Raw genomic sequence first — 19,235 nt, forward strand, 5'->3', positions numbered from 1 at the left:
GAAAAGCAGACAGAAAAAGCACAGCTGAAACAATACAGTTGAAATTAAAAGACAATTGTTTTGCCGTCTATCACGTAGCGGCATTGCGGTAAACAAAGCCCTCTTGTAATGTTGTCGGCTGCTGATCACACGTGAATAAATAACAAACAAATAGTTATATTAAAGCGTGTGCTCTTTAAAAAAAAACAACACACCTGAAATAAACCGGTGACTCCTAAAAAGTGAAGCCAATCAGTTTTTTTTTTTCCTGAATCAAACATTCTGGTTTCTCCTCCTCCGCTGCTTCTCACCACGTTAAACCGGCAGGATGGAAGTTATTCAGTGAGCGCTGTACAATTACCGTCACATGTAAAGAACATTTTAAGATGTCGAGAGTGGAAAGCAGAGACACCTGCATTAAATCAGGTAACTCCTACAGAAGTGTCAATTAAAATGGAAATGCCTGCTTGTCGTCAGGCCGTGACTTATCTGCATACTGTGGCTCGGTGAGGCTCCAAAGGTGATTGTCTTTTACAACGTTTAGTAAGTGTTGGAGAAACCGGCAGCTGATGAACTCACACACTTTTATCTGCTCACACACTGAATACGATTCTTAAAAAACAAGAATACGTGTGTGCGTGTGGACAGACACACGTCGACCTCCTCGAACTCAGCTGTGTTTGTACAGGTGAGGATGGACGCCGGTATCATGGGACCACAACGGGTCAGGTTTCAACAGTTTGAGAAAAAGCAGCTTTTCAGGGTTTAATGGCCTTGAAAGGAAGGAAGGAAGGAAGGAAGGAAGGAAGGAAGGAAGGAAGGGAGGAGAGGAGGGAGAGAGGGAGGAAGGAAGGAAATACGGATAGACGGAAGAAAGAAAGAAGGAAAGGAAAGGAAGGAAGGAAGTGAAGGGAGGACTTCAACAACTTCTTCACATGTTGCTGCTATTTTTTTATCTGCCTGTTTCGGAAAATAAAAGTAAGAGCTGCGTCAACAGGAAGTCAGTGGGATGTTTTCGAAAGATTGACATCTGTGTTAATAGAAAAGTGGAATCTGTGAATTGAACCAGATTTCTTTTCTCCAAGCGGATGTTCCCAGGTTTCCTCCAGCAGGTGTGTCGAGTACTTTCTGTCAAACCATCTTACAAACAATCAAAGAAAACAACTCATATTTTGAAAAATCTTTACCAGAATTGCAACCATTTTTTTTTTTTTTTTTTTTTTTTACTTGTTGACACCAGAAACATTTTGGCTGAAACTTCATACAGAGATTCAAAAGCGTCCAATTCATAGGATACAACATAGAGACATTTATTTCTTGTTTCAATACCAAAAACCATGTGGTTGTCCCTCCCGTCAGCCCCCAGAAAGCAGCATTGTTCCTCAATAAACAAAAAAAACTAAACAAAGTCAACTTAAAAAATGTCCGATTAGCTCCTGTGGTAGCCCTCGATGTCCTTCACTTCGTCCAACCAACCAAATCATAATAATGCACAAGTGTGTGTGTGTGTGTGTGTGTGTGTGTGTGTGTGTGTGTGTGTGTGTGAAAATATAATTTGTAACAAAACAAAATACAAAATAATAATTTCAAAGTGGAGTCAATCGGCTCCTCCCCCCTCCTCCCCTCCCCTCCCCTCCCAGAACAAGTTAGTTCTTGTAGTTTCTTCTTCCTTCGCTGTTTCCCAGCAATGGAGACTCACACACACACACACACACACACACACACACACACACACACACACACACACACACACACACACACACACACACACACACACACAGCTGGGGAGTTTGTGTCATAAATCCTCCACGTGTCGTTGATGAGGGCTGAATATGTAATTCTTGGCAGGGTAACAGTTTTCAGTGGGGGGGGGGGGGTTGTGTGTGACGTTGGTGCGGAGGCTCCTTCCTCGTCGTCCGTTTTTTTTTTTTTTTTTCCTTCGGACTCACCGGGACGTCCTAACGAAGTTCTTCCGGTACCGTTGAGCCAGAAACCCCCAAAAACATGTGACAAGAGTTAATACAAAAAAAAAAAACAAGAAAAAAAAACACCTCAAAGAAAAATAGTTACATCATTCCTGTGTTCTTCAACTTTTTACTTGGTCACTTTTTGAATTCCATATATTTATATCCATATATATTTATATATATATTTATATATTCTTTTTACAATTAAAAACACCATGGATTTGACAGACTATTTGGTTTCTTTTTGTCTAAGTTAGAAGTGTTTCTCTTGTTTTTGTAAATAAATGCATGTAAATATTTTTTTTTCCTCTTTTTCCCGTACTGTCAGTCGGTGAGAAGGCGGCCGCTCGGGGAGTCTTCGTATCCGTACAGAATGCATATCATCAGCACATTTTCTGATTTTTCCAAGAAGATATTACATTTTTTTTTGTCATTGTTTTTTTTTTCAAATTCGGCATTTCCATTTCCATCCCGCTGATGCAGAGCAACAGTCAGACACTGTCAAACCGAAAAAAGAAAAAAAAAAAAAGGGGGGGGAGGGAGGGGATGTCCTAAAACGCTGTCCTCTCATTGGCCGGCCGGGCCCGTGTCTCTGTGTGATAGGCTGGGGCTGACGAGCAGGGTCTGCGTGGGTCCGGTGCAGCTCAGCGCCACGGCGCTTCCTCCGTTAAGGTTCAGGAAGCAGACAGTTTCTCTGGCCTCCACCGGCGCCGGCGTGGGTCCGCCGCCGCTGCCGCCGCCGACCACGCCCTCTTCCTGCTTCCTGTTGGCCAGCGCCCTGAGCTGCTCCTGCGCCTCCTCCAGCAGCAGCGCCACCTCGTCCCGCTGATGTCCGACGGCGGACGAGCAGGAGGAGGAGGAGAACGCCGCCTTCTCTCTCCTCTCCTCCTTGCGGGGCGCGGCTCCGCAGGTGACTGACATCGATGCGGTCGCCGGGGTGACGCTGGTTTGCATACAGGACACCTCGTTGTCATGGTGACAGTGGACGGACGGGATGATGGGGATGGAGCAGGAGCGAAACGGAGGGGGCGGGGACCGGCTGTGGCGGCGTCCGGGTCTCCTCAGGCTGCGGGTGGCGGGACCGGGGTCGCCGTGCTCGGGCGGGGGGCACGGGCGGGACCGCGCATCCACGCGGACGCTCCACGGCGACGGCGTCTCCATGGGAACGGGAGCTTGCATATGTAGGAAGGCATCTCGTCTGGAGTCGTCGCGTAGGTTCTCGCCCCGCGCGTGGACACTAGAGACGATGGGAACAAAGACAAGAGAGACAGAAAGGAGAGGAGGAAGAGGAGGAGGAGGAGGAGGAGGGAGGGGGAATAAAGGTTACTCAAAAAACATCCACACTTCACTCGGAGAAGAAGTCATCGCGTCCGGGGTGCGATTTCAACTCTTATGGCTTTTTCAGACTCCCACACTGAAGCCGTGGCAGAAGACACGGAGGCTCGCCGCCCTCTCGCCATCTCACAGGCTAACCGAGGAGGAGGAGGAGGAGGAGGAGGAGGAGGTGGGGGGAGAAGAAGATGAGCCTGACATCTTTCTTTCATCTCTTTATATCTGTGTACACACACACACACACATAAAAACCTCCACCCCCCCCCCCTCCTTCCTTATATAAGTGAAGAGGTAACACGGAGTTCATTTTTATTATTGATTTGAATGACTTAACGTTTAAGGCGCCGAGCTGCGGTCAAGGACGACGGAGCTAAACACTCCTCACGTGTGCTAATTTGTGCGCCGTGTTTTCTTTTCTTTTTTCCATTAAGAAAGTAGCTTCAGGTCAATATCATCCACTTTGAAAAGTCCTTTTGTGGAGTCCTCTTCTGTCTCGCTATCTGAACCTGTCTCGCTCGCAGACTGTAAAACGCCATTGATTCAAAGTTCAAACGGGCAAAACGTGTTTTTTTTTTTAATCTGCCTCGCTTTGCTTTCGTTCACGTCCGCCTGCGTCTTCCTCCTCAAACACAGACGAGTCTTCCCCTCCGGCTTTTATGTTTCAGCCCGTCGGATTGAACGCGGCGCCCGACCCGTCCGCCGCGTGCGTTCGGTGAGGTCGCGCGTTGCTTCTTAAATCGATCAATCGATCCACAGCCGGGTTCGTTAATTGTCTTCGTACTCAATTAAAACGAATGTATGTTTCGCGTCTGTCTCTTAATTAACGACGACGTTCACATGTGCGCAAGAAAGATATGTCAATATAAAAACAATGCGTCCGTCTTCATGTTTTATTGATCTATTTGTTCGACCACGGGTGCCGGACCAGAAGCCGCAGTGTCCTGCGGCGCTGTTGGACTAAAAACACTCGACTCCCGACTTTCATAAGAACTTTTTTTCGGGGGCCTTTTTGACGGCTGACAGTTTAGAGACGACAGGAAATGGAGAGACGAGAGAGTCGACGTGCAGCCGAGTGTGAAATGGTGACTTCACGCTTCATGACCGGACGCCGGGGCTCTCTGGCATCCGGGTGAAGTGAGGACAAAGTTACCGCGGGGCAACCAAAAAAAAACTTATTTATGGCTGAGAAGAAAAATTCCAGTTCCAGATAATCAAGTCAAATCGATGAAAAGACGCGCCACTTCCTGTTTTGGACACTGAATGTAAGCCGTGAAGAGAAGTCCAGCTTTAAATTGGACTCTCACGGGCTTCGGGGGTTTCACGGCTACGAAAATCGAACGCCAGAAATCGGGGGTTGCCGCGGCAACTTCGCTCCTATTTCACACTTCAGTCGTCTTGTTTACATGAGATTTAAAATTCGTACTGATGCAGAGAGCAGGCGGGAAACCCGGTTGCATCATCTCCTCTAAATGCACTGAAGTCTTCGGTCCCGTCTCTTCTCGTGTCGCGGCTGCCGTCCACCGAGACTTTCAGCCTCGATTCATCCAGAGATATGAACTTAGAAAGAGTTTTTCGGGCGCCGCGCCAAAGTCTCTCCATCTGGATCTCCATCGAGCTTCTGCCCGAGCCCAGACGTAATCTCTTCCTCCCTCTTTCTAAGGCCGACCGGTCCCTCCGGTGTTATCGGCGTCTCGATCCAGCTGTAATCCAGAGCGGGCGCCTCATTATGTTTGTGGAATAATTCGCAAAGAGGGTTTTTTAATTTCTTTTTTTTTGGCCGTGTCAAAATTCCACTCAGGGTCCCTCACTTCCTGGTAATACCCTCATCACACACACACACACACACACACACACACACACACACACACACACACACACACACACACACACACACACACACACACACACACACACACACACACACACACACACACACACACACACACACACACACCAAAAACAAAGCAGCGGGTGGAAGAGTGCCTTTTTTTTTTTTTTTTTTTTTGGGACTCAAAAAGGAATCACATCCTTGTTTTTTATTTATTTATTTTTTATCTCTGCAAAGTTTTTTGAAATCCACAGCAGAGATTTAGCCACAGAAGAAGGGGGTGTATGGTGGGGGGAGAAGGAGGGTGTGTGTGAAAATCCTGCAAGCGATAAGAGAGGATGATGCCAGGGGTGCTAATTCCCAAGATAACATTCACAGACAAATCTCTTCGTTTTGATGTGTTGAAACACAATCAGATTACACAAAAAAAGAAAAGAAAAGAAGCGCAGTTCAAATATAGACCCCGGAGTGACACGGCTCGAGGGGGGGGGGGGGGTATTACAGAGATGGTGTGCTAAAGTGAGGTGAGATAAGTGACCAGGCTTTTTTTTAATTATTATTATTTTTTTTTTATGGGAGCTCATTACACGTACAAGTGTTAAACAGTCACTTTCATTAATCCGCCGCCCTACACATCATTTTTCTTAATATATCCCATAAAAAATTAAAAAAAAAAAAATCCCTCGGAAACATCATCATGCGCTGACCTTGTGATGTACCGGAAGAGTTGGTACATGCGTGTAGGTGTGTGCACGCACACGCACACGCACACGCACACACACACACACACACACACACACACACACACACACACACACACACACACACACACACACACACACACACACACACACACACACACACACACACACACACACACACACACACACACACACACACACACAGACCCGCTTAACTCAAAGGAAAAGTCAGTTGGAAAAATACACACACACACAAAAAAAGAAAAAAGTGCACGCAGCCTCTCCGTCAGCCATTTTGGACACAGCCTTATCTTAAAATAGTCATAGCGACAACAACAACAACAACAACAACAACAACAACAACAACAACAACAACAGCGCGGGGCATTCGGTCTCCCTGTCAGCCATTTTGTTCAGATAACAAACCGGGCTTCTCAAACAGGCGTGGAAAAAGACCCGGCAACCTTTCATGAAAGCATTTTCTGAATATTCTACCAGCGCGCTCCTCCATCACGTCCTTTCACTTCTCTGCTGCTGATACTTTTTATTTATGTTACTATATATTTTTTGAACTCCCTCCGTTTGTGTCAGAACCGATTCAAACCGCTCGTCTCTCTATTTCCGTCTCCGTCTCCGTGCATGCGGTCGTGGTCGGGTGTCTCCATGGCAACCCCCGGCTGCCGTACTACGGGCGAGGGGGACGCTGTCGTCTGTCGGTCCATCTGCCGCTGCTGTGTTCAAAAGTCCTGCACGGGAGTCGGTGAGTGAGTGATGGAGTGTGTGGAGGCCAGTGACTCCATCAGCGTGAGTGTGTGCGTGTGTGTGTGTGTGTGTGTGTGTGTGTGTGTGTGTGTGTGTGTGTGTGTGTGTGACTGATTGAATAAGTGTATTTGTGAGTAAGCGAGCAAACATGACCTCCTGTATTTTTATGACACTGCTCATCTGTTGAGCTCAAACTGTGATTTTTCATGCAGCATCTGTGTGTGTGTGTGTGTGTGTGTGTGTGTGTGTGTGTGTGTGTGTGTGTGTGTGTGTGTGTGTGTGTGTGTGTGTGTGTGTGAGACAGGGGATTCTTATGCTGAGCAGTGGAGTGCACAGATGCCCTCATGGACTGCAGGCAAAATTCAGAACAAGGGGGGCCTCAGCAGGGACAAATTTGGACAGAAAAGGACATATGACGCAACCCTGTTTCCAAAAACGCAGTGTAAAATGTAAATAAAAACAAAATCTGATGTTTGCAAATCGTGCAAACCCATATTCAATTGAAAATAGACCAAAGACATTCTCTAAAATGTTGAAACTGAGAAGTTTTTATGTTTTAGGAAATATGTATATGCTCATTTTTATGTCTTAAGGTTCAGTTTCAACTTTAAATGTTATTTTTGGTCTTTTTTCAGTTAAATGTGGGTTTACGTGATTTGCAAATGATCATTTTCTGTTTTTATTTACATTTTAAAGCAAACAGGATTTTTTTATATGAGTCGACCAGAGCATCATTCGATTCAACACTTGGAGCCACAGTCGGGCCCTTTAGAAGATAAGAGGACGCTTTGTTAAAGAAAAACTGTACTTTGACGAACCAGAAGTTGGTCAGAGGACACTTTGTTTGCCCGGAGGACGGTCGGGCCGAGCAGACGGTCGCTTAGAGGACGCTCGAGTCAATCGGAGGGTCATTGGGGATGAACCTGGGGACATTAAAGCTACTGGAGGACTCTTGGACGGGCCGGGAGGGACCAGAGGACACCTGAGCTGATCGGTGGGCAGTCCGGCCGATCGATCGGGGACACTTACATTGATCGGAGGGGCCTTTAGTCCGACCAGACAGCTTCTTTATTCTCAACAAATCTCAGTTAGTTCACCCTGGAAACAAACTAAGTTCCCTGCTGCCTTAAAACCCAGTAAAGTTAAATTAAGTTGTTTTACAGGATTTGAAAATGCAAAACTAGCCGATTTAAGTAACCTGAACTTGATGAAGCTAATTCAATAAACTCAACATCTTAAGTTTGAGTCATTTATTCATTTAACTGCTGCTAAAATGCTCGTTTTGCTTCTATGAAAACTGAATGAGTTGATTGAACTCTGTGACCATATTTACATCGAGTAAATCTCTGTGATGTTTTACAGCGTCGGTGTTCTTCACTTCAGGTGACCGGAAGGCAGAAGGAGAGCTGACCTCGTACCATGTAAGCATGTCTGGTGATTTCCAGGCCAGTGATCCTGTGTAAATAAGGACTTGGTGGGGGGTGGAGGGGGTGGGTGGGGGTGGTGGGTGGAGGGGGGGGCAGAGGAGCTCTCACCTGCATGTACATGTGCTCCAACATGTTTCCGTCTCCCTCTTCCTCCTTCTTTTCAGTATGCATGTAGGTCAGGTGGAGCTTAATCCTGAGCCGCGGCCGCTGGGACCTGAAGGCCCGAAAGTGAAGCTTTGCCGGTCCAGGTGGGCATAAAGCACTGACTCATGATCCCCCCCCCCACCCCGCCCCCCGCCCCCAAATGGGTCAAAGCACAGCACACACACACACACACACACTGAGAAGTGTCGTCCCACTGTGTTACGTCCACCTGCCTAGACGTCACGTTAAACAGAGATAAAGATGCAGAAGTGTCCGTATCTGCTCCTTAAAGTCCCGAGCACCGCCCCGAGCGTTTTCCTTTTGAACACGTGCCACCGTACCGCCGACCACCACATCGCACGACCTTGTTTTTATCTCTGCTCAGCAGATTGGAAAACAAAAGGGATGAGGGGCGGTGAAGGAGGTTAAAAGAAATACAGGGCTTTTTTTTTTTTTTTTTTTCATTTTTTTCTTAAAAACACACACACACTGAGAATTGGCTTTGAAATATCCACTCTTGAAATGAAATCCAAAGCTTTGTCCACTGCAGGCTTGTACTTTTCCAGCTGGTGTTTTTTTTTTTTTTTTTTTTTTCAATGACTCAGCACTCGGAGGATACAGAAGAAGAAGAAGAAAAAGCAGAGACAGAAATGAAAGCGAGAGAAAAGAAAGTGCGGATAAAACCTCAAAGTACCCTCAATCCTGAAGCCGCACTTACGCCCCAAAAGAGCCTTTATTTCTACATACATGAGGAAAATACATGTAAATTCGGTCATTTGAGTACATTTACGGATTATTGTGATTTTTTTATTTTTTTAACGAGTATTTATGTACGATCAGTGTACCGGCAGTAGATGAGTGACGGAGAAGCAAGATGCTCTTCCAACACTAAACTGAACTATTTCCTTCAGCAGGAAAACTTGTTTTATCCACTTTAAAGAAAGATTCTCCTAAAAAAAAGTGTACATTAGTTTAAGTGTTCGCTATATTTAGAATATTTTCACCACGGCCTTCAGTTAATTCTCACCCTTTTTGTGCTTCTGCCTCCCTCTCAGATGAGTCCATTTCCTGAAGGTGGTGGTAGGCGGGGCCAGAAAACTTGGATCCTCCAATCGGGTTGAGCCTTCCCCTCGGTATGGGCGGGGTCCTGCGAGGAGCCGACCAATGGGACGCCCGTATTCTTTGGTCGGGGCTGTGAGACAACGAACCGCTTCTGAAAGAGAAAATGTTTGGTTTTATTACGTTACTAATCACGTGTTGCTTCATTATAATCACAGGAAGAAGATGCGATTCTGATGCGAAACAGACAGTGAACTTTCACGGACACTTTTTTTTTGGTCAAGCTGCTGCCGCTGTTGGTGTCGCCTCTGTTCAAGGAGCTGTGTCTAATTATTTATCAGTCCATGGGTTTCTAATTTTTTATTAATTAATTCATGCAGGTTCAGGAAAGTTTTGCAGCCAGAATTTTAGACCCATGAAGTTTAGGTCAACGTGTCAAACTTCTCCTTACTCGCAACCAATAGAAAGAACTGAGTGGTCGAAGAGGCTCAGGAACAAAATCTCTAACCAAGCGGCAGCCAGCGGTGACGTCACCCGTCAGTTTGTGAACGTTATGAAGCCTCCAGTTCAGATTCTGTCCGTCACCATCTTTAATAGTTCGGAGCGGTTTGGAGCAGGAAGTGACCATATTTGGACGAGCCGGGGGGAGGAGCCAGCGGTGGATCTGATTGGAAACCTGACGATACTACGTCCCACCCACCGATAGCTGTAACCTGACTGCACCACAGGCCTTTAAATTCAACAGACACGCCCCCAAAACAGGTCTTCTTGAATCTTCTTTTCTAATGAATGAGGGATTATTTTCAGATGGACCTCCAGAAAACTAATAAGAAGGAGTGACTTTAGCTAACAACACCGAGATAACTGATGGACACATTTTATTCACTTTGGATTTGATGAGAGAAGTTGAATGGGAGTCTATGGAGCCGGAGGCTTTTTGGAGCCGACCTCTAGTGGCACTCGCTGGTATTGCAGCTTAAGTCACTTCCGCATCGGAACCGTTTTTCAGACCTGGAAGCTACGAACACTTTTATAAACAGTCTATGTTTGTAACCCACGCACCTTTGGCACATTTCTGTGTTTGCTTGAAACAAGAAACTTCTTTTTTAATTAGCGCTGTGTGATTGAGGCATCAGAAAGATGATGCGGAAAGCGGGAATTAAAAATAGACACAAGTTCCTCTCGTCGAAAACACAAGTGAAGTTCAAGAGTTTGCGAATAGATCACTGGAAAAGGTCATGCAGTAATGAAGGGCTTCATCAGAGTTTCATCATCAGGACCTATAGAAAGTTAAACATGTTATAAAAAAAAAAGGTTTGTGACGAGTTGTACTGCAAAATAGAGCGATATAATGTTGATTACATTACGAATGTCGTACAAAAGTAACAAATTCCCACTTCATGCCGCTCTTATATTTGGAGTTTAGTTTTCATTTTTGCCCAAAAACGCCGCTCGAAGCCCTCATTCATATTTAAATCTGCTCTTTTGAGGGATAAATTTGCCTCTAAAAATGGTTTTCTTAGGCATAAAAACTGGAAGCTTACATTCAGACATTTAATAGTGTTGGCAGGGTTTTTTTTTTTTTTCTTCATAAAGGCCTTTATATGAGATATTTCAGCAACACGGAATTAGTCTTGGCCATTAATTTTTTTCCTGCCGGTTTTGGATCGTAGCATCACAGCACACTCCGCTATCCCGACAATAGTGTCCGAGTCGCTGCCTCAGCTGATGTGATTGCAAACAAATAAATCCCGGTCGCCCACCGAGGATGTCGTGCGTGCGGTAAGAGCAGCCGAGTGCTCTCGGAGAGACGAAGGTGGACTTTTTGGTCGCAAAGGTTGCCTGATCGTATTTCAGATTCGTCCGGGGGAAATATCGCCTCAAGTACCGGCTGCATCCGCTCGAAAAAAAATAAATAAAAAAGGGGGCGATTAACCTCCGGCTGCTCCAGGAGTAGCTGAGCGGTGCGAGGTAGAGAAAAACCACGGGTGTGCTGAGAGGCAAAATAAAAAAAGCATTATGGGTGCATTTGACTTCTTCCCCTTCCCTCGGGGTCGACGGAAGTTTAAACAAGGCTTACTCTCATGTTTAATCCCAAATCTGTATTTTTCACTCTTTCTGACACGTACAAACACAGAAACCGGGGTCAGAGGTCACTGAATATCGAGTTCAATTCATTTAAACTATAAAAGAAGAAATACCAGCAGACGGTCTGATGTAGGGAACTTTTGTTTTTTTGGGGGCTCGGCTCTGTGAATGTGTTTGCTCATGTGTACCGTAACAGAAAATCCAGCCTTGGCAAAGATGTGAATTCTAACTCTGTCAGAAGTAGGCACTTGTGTGTGTGTGTGTGTGTGTGTGTGTGTGTGTGTGTGTGTGTGTGTGTGTGTGTGTGTGTGTGTGTGTGTGTGTGTGTGTGTGTGTGTGTGTGTGTGTGTTGCTGCTGACGAACACGCCAAAGCCGAGCCAGCTCTGACACGCCACTGAACAGAGTTATCTCTGTCCCATCTCCTCTGCTTCCCTGACTGTTATAGATATGCTTAGTAACGTGTTTATAGCTTTAATTATAATTACTATCATTCTTCCATAAATCAGCAATTAGCTCTGGCTGCACTGTAGTGGGGATAATTCAATTTCTCTCTTCGCTTGGGCCGCGTTGATAACAGGAGAGGGCACAGAAGTAGCCCCCATTGTTGGTGTAATCTGCATTATTACAGCAGCGGCATCAACAGAGGAACATGAGAGCTGGACGAGTCGAGCCCGGCTCGCGGATTCAGTTTCCTTCGCTGTGATTAGAATCTGGAAACCCTGTTCACATTAACGCTTAGTCAGCCGAAAGGGGGACCGATCGGCCACCGGTTGTCGGGCAAGCGGCAACCAACCAACCAAGTCAACGGCCGTCGGATTTTAACCGGCGGCATTTTGGAGCAGGAAGTGACCATATTTGGACGAGCTGGGGGGAAGAGTGAGCGTTGGATCAGGCGATGCCACGTCCCGCCCACCGATAGCTGTAACCTGACTGCACCACCAGATCTGTCAATCAAACAGACACGCCCCCCCAAAAACAGGTCTTCTTGAATCTTCTTTTCTAATGAATGAGGGATTATTTTCAGATGGACCTCCAGAAAACTAATAAGAAGGAGTGACTTTAGCTAACAACACCGAGATAACTGATGGACACAGAAGTTGAATGGGAGTGTGAAGGTGTTAAAAACGAACCCGAGGTCTACTAGAATACAACAACGTGTGCCATCGAACGTACCTGTGATGTTTCGCGGCGCCTCTGGAGCCGGCGGGGGGCGGGGCCGTGATGTTGCAGTGCGCGAAGCTGGACTCGCACACGTTTCCCTGGCGAGGCTGGGGGGGGCGTTTGCAGTACTGAGGAGACAAAAACAGGAAGCAGTTCACGTGTTAGGAGGAATCACTCGGACACGTCTCTGCAAATGTCTTCTTGCAACAGAAAGTTTGCGCTCAGACTGAAACTTCTTCTGCGGTGTATATTTAGACTTCTGTTAACCTTTCACATCTTTATCACACGCTGAGGAGCTCGTGGGGGCTGAAGGGTTAATGCCCGCATTAAACCTTGATTTTGGGGAGCTGATTGTCGTCGGAGTAGAAATGGGAGTCAATTTACATCTATTTCTGCCTTCTCACCTTTTCTCAACATCGTTCCTGCCTTTTTTTCCAGGCACTGAGGTACATTACACCGAGGTGAGAACCGAGGGAGGCGGCTGACGCCTTTGATAAAATCAAAAAGCACAAAGGCATCTGGTTGTGTCACAAGTCTTCAAACAACGGTGAAACCTGGCAATCTCATCTATTGCAGTGATTGCTAAATGTGAAGCAACAAAAAAGCAGATTGCTGCTCTCTAGTCATTTGTTAAAGGAAACAATCATTCGGAGGATATTTCTATAGTTACTCCTCCGTACCACAGAAGGCTGACTTTGAAAATGATCCAGCTAATCTAGCAAAGTAGTCACTATTAATGTTCATTTACAGGGTAACTAGTCACTCACAATGCATCCCTAATGGTTCCTAATATGGAGGTTACAGCTGTCTAAAGATGGCCCAAGATATGAAACGATTAAAAGGACCAGACTGAATCAAAAACACATTTCATGTCCAATCGGCCCTTTTTGAAAAACTTTTAGATTCCTCAAAATGTATTCAAATTAAACAATAAAGTGTCACAAACCCAAATTATTGGAAATGATAGCTTATTCTTGAATGTAATTAATAATAATAATAATAATAATAGTTAACTTTTCATACAAGAAATGCAAAGTATAAAATAAAGCAATAATTCAAACAGTTGCAAATGCAAAACTCAATATTTTGTCAACAAGACATTATTTCAGGAAAAACTGTATAAATGTTCATTTAGTGGGTCACAAATTTACATAATCTTCTGTTTCCTTTGGAGACAATCATATCTAACACGTAACACACAATCAGCTGCTCATACTTTGCCCATGAGCTGAGGATATTATATATATATCTATATATATATATATAGATATATATATATATATATATATATATATCAGCCCCTTAAATATTTAAAAACATTTGAAATGGACTTGCTAGCAGCCTTCACAGCAATGCATACATGCACATCATTTGCACATCAAACTAGTTCTCCGTCCTATCATTTTCTCTAAGTTGCAGCTGCGTTGGAAAATGTCAGAAACAGCGTGAAATGAATCATTAATAAGGCCGTTCGAAGCCCCGATTCATCACAGCGTTGATTAGAGAATCTGCACCGTGACGCGCTCTGTGTTTCTTTGTACGGAGAAACATCAAGAAATATAAGAATAAAAGTCAGAATTCAAATACTTCAAGAATTTAGTTGAACAAAAGCAGCTTACACATGCAATAAGTTCTACAGTCATTCCTGCCACAAACACCAGATATATGAAGCTTATAATGTGACGTGGGACTAAAAAATGTTTTATGATGCTGAATTTCATGGTGGACTTCAATGTAAGTTTAGAAAGAAGAACGGTATGATGTAATCTTGACAGCCCGATATTATGTTTTAATTTTAAACTCTAAAAACAGAGAACAGGCTGGTTTCATGCATCTGACGACTTGTTGATGCTCAGCGTTCATGTACGGATAAACTATCTCGAATATCAACATACTTTGTTCCACCGATTTATTTTCCCAGACACCTCTTGTGTCAACCTCATATCTTTTTTTTTCTGATGAGATTTATGCCCTTCATTTTGTTCAGACATGCTTCGCTCTAATACTGCTGTATATCTTTCACTTTATTGCTTCCCGTCTCTTCTGAATCTCTTCCTCATCCCTCCTCTGTCATCTCTCTCCTGTTTGCACCCTTCACGATGAGATAATCTAAATTAGCTGTACCGTGGCACCGCGCAGGTCCCCGGTTCTTCTCTTTTTCAATTCCCTTCATGCTCATCCTTCGTCCCCGGAGAGACCGAAATATGCAATGAAACAAAGCGGTTCTCTGATTTTCTGATCTTCACAATATGCTTGACAAGGTAAACTCAGCAGTAAAGATCTGCCGCGCGCTCCTCAAAAGCAACACGGGACAGCAGAAGAAAGTGTTTTTTTTTTTTAAAAGCCTTAAAGATGTGAGGTGGTTTGATTTCTTACCTACTACACGAACCTATCTTTGGTAGGCATCTCTGCGGCAGCGACACTTTCCTCTCCTCATTATGATCTCCACATCGTCTACACGCTAACTTCTAGACATTTGTAACACGAGGGCAGAAGACAGGCCTATTTTGGTGCAATTTCTTGTCTTTAAAGTACTTTTATGTTTCTTTTTTTGTTTTGTTTATGTCTTCAGACAAAGTTTCCAGCTTGATGTCTGATTAACAAGGTTGTCACTGTCACAATCCCTTTAGAGGAACCTCTGCAGGACACCAGCCTTATTAGCATCACACACGCTCACACAGTTATGTGACCAATCAGACCGGCCATGACACAATTTCTTTGGGAAGTTGGATTTATTCTATATATAAACCTCAGCTGAAGCATCTACAGACGACAGGAGAAACTTCTCTGAATATATTTGCAATAAGAAACTTTGACATTTTAGCTCTAAACTTTAATGTCTGAAAAAAATCTGACTTTGATTCACCTCAGAAGAAAACATAAAAAGCATGAGGTAAAGAAATTACAGGTGAAAACGGTAAAAGCAAACATCTAATAAACTTCCACAGTTAATTACTTACATTAAGATATGTTTAAATATGCAAATGATGCGTTATCTTAATTAAATAAGCGCTTATTCGCGTCAATTTCCAGAACAGTAGTGTGAACATTGGATGGAGCCAGGTTCAAAATCCTCGTTTCATTTTGTTGACATATTTGAATCCAAGGTTTTTCCAGAGAGGATATTGGAGCTCTTTTTTTTCTTTTCTTTTTTTTAATCACAAATCACAAAATACGTCAATAAAAAAACATTTTCTCCATGTTTTTTTTTTCTTTTTTTTGGGGTGAGTAAAATGTTATATAAATCAGCCAATGAATCATATATGAACAAACCTCTCACTAAAAACCTGCAAAATATAAATGGCAATAAAACTGGAAAGTTTGGAGTATGTAAGTGCTTCTGAAGAGGAGAATTCAGCTATAAGATAAAGCATGTTGTAAAATTAATCCTAGCCTGCATTTAGAAAATATTTCTTATTCATATGCAAACTTTTGGTACATTTTGGAGACATCTACAGTAGTAAATAGACAAAATATAGTAAAATGGATGTTTTCTTTCCACTATTCTGAAAAAAAGACATATTATGAAAGTAAAACAGGCCAAAATTACAAAATGAAAAAAACAATGTTTTTGCCAGCAGTGTCTCGCCGCCTGCATCGTTTCTGATGCGTTCACATTCTGATCATCCTCTTACAAATTGGAATAAGAACAGGTTGTGCTGGCAAAGACTCAGTTTGACACAGGAAAAGAGTGTTTCCAGCCGATTTCTCAGAGGGAAGATACAACATAATTTGAATAAAGTACTTTCCATCGACACAAATTCAAGATTGGAAGAAAGGTATGATTTTAGAAATGAGGCTGACTGCAGGTTCATGGAGGTGCTGCAGTGTTTGATTGTCTCTCCATCTGTACACAGATCCTGTTTGTTAGAAACTGAACGTACTACAAATGTTAAAAAACATGATGATGTCATATTAAAGATACACTTAAAAGATTAATGACACTTTAAGGGATGTTTGTTTGAGTACCATTCTGCCTTTTTAGGAAAGTTGAAGGCTTTGAAATCTTGTACATTTCTGGAAGAAGCTTTCCAAAGTTTGAAGTTATCTTGGCTTGGACTAAACATTTTAAATGAAAAGTCTTCATTACAAACTGTAGCTGCAAGGGATTAAAAACAACGAGTGCTGAGGTCAAATCCAAGGTCTCATGAAAGGCGCCCTAAAGTGGCATCGTGGGAAATGTGTCAGGATTTTTGGATCTTGATGTCAAGATTTCTTGGCTTCTCCTGCTACTATCTGTAACTTGTGGCTCCTCCGGCATTATGGGAGCCTAATATTAAATCACCAGACTTTTATAGCTCACTGGGTAAACTTGTAACATAATAATAAACCCGAAAGTACATAATTTAATTCAAAGGGAATCCCCCCCCCCAAAAAAAGAATCCAGGGAATGATGAGTTAATCCGAGCTCATCGTGTTGCATCACAGTCTGTTCCCTCTCATCTCCTTCAACTTGCTGCTGTTCTCACATCCAAGCTGCTAATTGATACAGAAAAACTTCCACTGACGTTTTGTTCGTCTCTCAGCTTGTGATCTAACGGGGAATGTGAGTTTTTAACAGCAGGAAATGACCCACCGGTGACCCACGAGAAAAAAAACGGGCTGCAATTATTAAAACAGGAAAAACCTGTCGACGCTTCGGATGTGCTTGTTGGTTACTAAAACTAGACATAAAACGACAGGAATGTCTGCGTTCTTTCACTTTAAAATGCTTTTCTGTTTACAGTTACTCAGAAAAAAACCGCCGAGTTCAACTTGTTTATCCGGTTTACTGTAATAAAGAGCTTAAACAGCCTCCCGTCTGCTCGCACCGCCGCCGTGCGGCTCGCCGTCCATTTTTGTTTCACTTTGAAAATAGATTTAGGATTAAGAAAGATTGCCCGAGGGGGGGAAGAAACTGGAAAACTGTGTGCATGCGTCATCCGGCGACACCGACTGTTTATAGAGGTCATCAATATAAATGTAATACTTTTCTTGCACAGCTGCGGGCGAAGAACTCTTCGGCCTCCGTAAACGTGAGCAGATACAAGCGTTGGGAGTAATCATCGCTTTGACAGCGACTTCACGCCGAGTCTGGACATTTGTGGTCCAACGGGGGCAAGTAATGGCTTATATTATTGGATGTCTGTGTGTGTGTGTGTGTGTGTAGTGTAATGGATGTTTTAATCTCTGAGACATACACCACATGCCTCTGGCGATGAGGATTTTTTTTAACACTGACGGTGTGGACAGAAAAGGAGATAATTTAAAAAAAAAAAAGATTTGTGCAGAGATGCTGGCATCAATAACAGCCTCACATCAACACACACACACACACACACACACACACACACACACACACACACACACACACACACACACACACACACACACACACACACACACACACACACACACTCCTGCCTCACAGTGACACTGAGGAGAGAAGGCTCAGCACCGTCTCTCTCACGACGGAGACGGAGAAGTTTGAATGACGCCGCGACGGCAGACAGACTGCGGAGGAACTCACGATACGGCACTAGAACCCGATTGATAGAGAAAAACCAACTGGCGCTTTAGTTCACTGCTTCATCAAATAGTTCCGACTGAAGGGGCGCCGCGGCGCCGACCAGACGTGTTCGGATCCCCTCGTCGCGACCCGCGCCGCCACAACGGCTGCATTCATCCACGAGTACGCGTTCCTGAATGCAAAGTATAAATCCACATTACAGTTAGATACGAGGGAAAGAAACCCGGACACGTGCAGCCGAACACACGGCGTGCACACGCACACGCACACGCACGTGCACACGCTCCTGAAACACCGCCAACCTCACGCCCGCCGTGGATCGGCCTCCAGACAGAAATCGATATGAATCTGGGTGCGTAGGCACAAAATAAACACTTCATTAGCATGCGAGTAGGAATTGAATAAATAAAGCATGAATTTAAAAGTTTGTGCGGAGCAGAGCGCTCAGTGAGGAAAATAAAAGCCAAAGGAATCATTTTAAATAGTTTTCAGGGCGAATCACCATCTAGTGTGCTGTTTCTATTCTCTACCTGATGTGTCTCATTAAATACAACCAGGGAGGCTTGTTCCTCAATAAAATGCAGTGTGATACGCTGAAGTAGGTCAGTGTGCTGCAGACGACGTTCTCGCCGTGAAGCAGCAGTGTGAACCGAAGAGAGATTAACGAGACGCCGCTGGAGACGATTTTATTAAATTTTTTCTTTAGCAGAACCGGTTGGAATCCGATCACAAGTCTGAAAAGCTCAAATATCACGAGATCGGATTTTTTCTAACGTTCGAAATATGATTGGCGCTGCTCTAATTGGATTCCAGGTGTTATTTTAAAGTATTGAAAACATGCAGGCTCGGTGTCACAGGGGGGGGTCCAGTCAGTGCCGGTCTCTGTGAACCACACATTCCCCCCCCTGCTGGACGGCTTGACGCCGGCGGTGACAGCTGCATGAAGACCTCTGATTATTTTGATAAAAACCTGCTGACGTGGTAAAATAAACCAGACGATTTTTATCGCGCTCTAATTTGGGGTTTGTTTGTGTCAACTAATAGAAATCAATTTGGATAAGACTGATTGAGGATTGCCTCATGGATCTGATCACTTGAAATATATAATGTAAGATCAGGTGAGATCCGATTCTGATCAGATATTTAAAAAAGAAATGTGATTTGGACCGACTAGTTAAGAAGAAACGTGTGACACATCGACTCATTAAAATGATTACAATTAACTTTTGGGAACGGTTGTAATTCTGCATAAGGAGAGGCTGAAAATGTTAATTATG

The 19,235-nt window shown here is 44.0% G+C and overlaps 1 protein-coding gene across 1 annotated transcript in view; it reads right to left on the bottom strand.

The window, feature by feature from the left end:
* Positions 1-443: 443 nt before the first annotated feature.
* Positions 444-19,235, bottom strand: part of LOC138627161 (pro-neuregulin-3, membrane-bound isoform) — a 317,078-nt gene continuing 298,286 nt past the window's right edge. The window contains exons 7-9 of the mRNA XM_069709306.1: positions 12,462-12,577; positions 9,168-9,353; positions 444-3,183 (exon numbers count right to left, since the gene is read on the bottom strand). Of these exons, the coding sequence (XP_069565407.1) occupies positions 2,514-3,183; positions 9,168-9,353; positions 12,462-12,577 (972 nt within the window). The 3' untranslated portion in view covers positions 444-2,513. The remainder of the gene's footprint in view (positions 3,184-9,167; positions 9,354-12,461; positions 12,578-19,235) is intronic.

The sequence above is a fragment of the Brachyistius frenatus genome, unplaced genomic scaffold (assembly GCF_029030835.1).
Source record: "Brachyistius frenatus isolate BFR_SWC_R1_liver_20210118 unplaced genomic scaffold, ASM2903083v1 Contig_82, whole genome shotgun sequence".
Taxonomy (NCBI): Eukaryota; Metazoa; Chordata; class Actinopteri; family Embiotocidae; genus Brachyistius; species Brachyistius frenatus.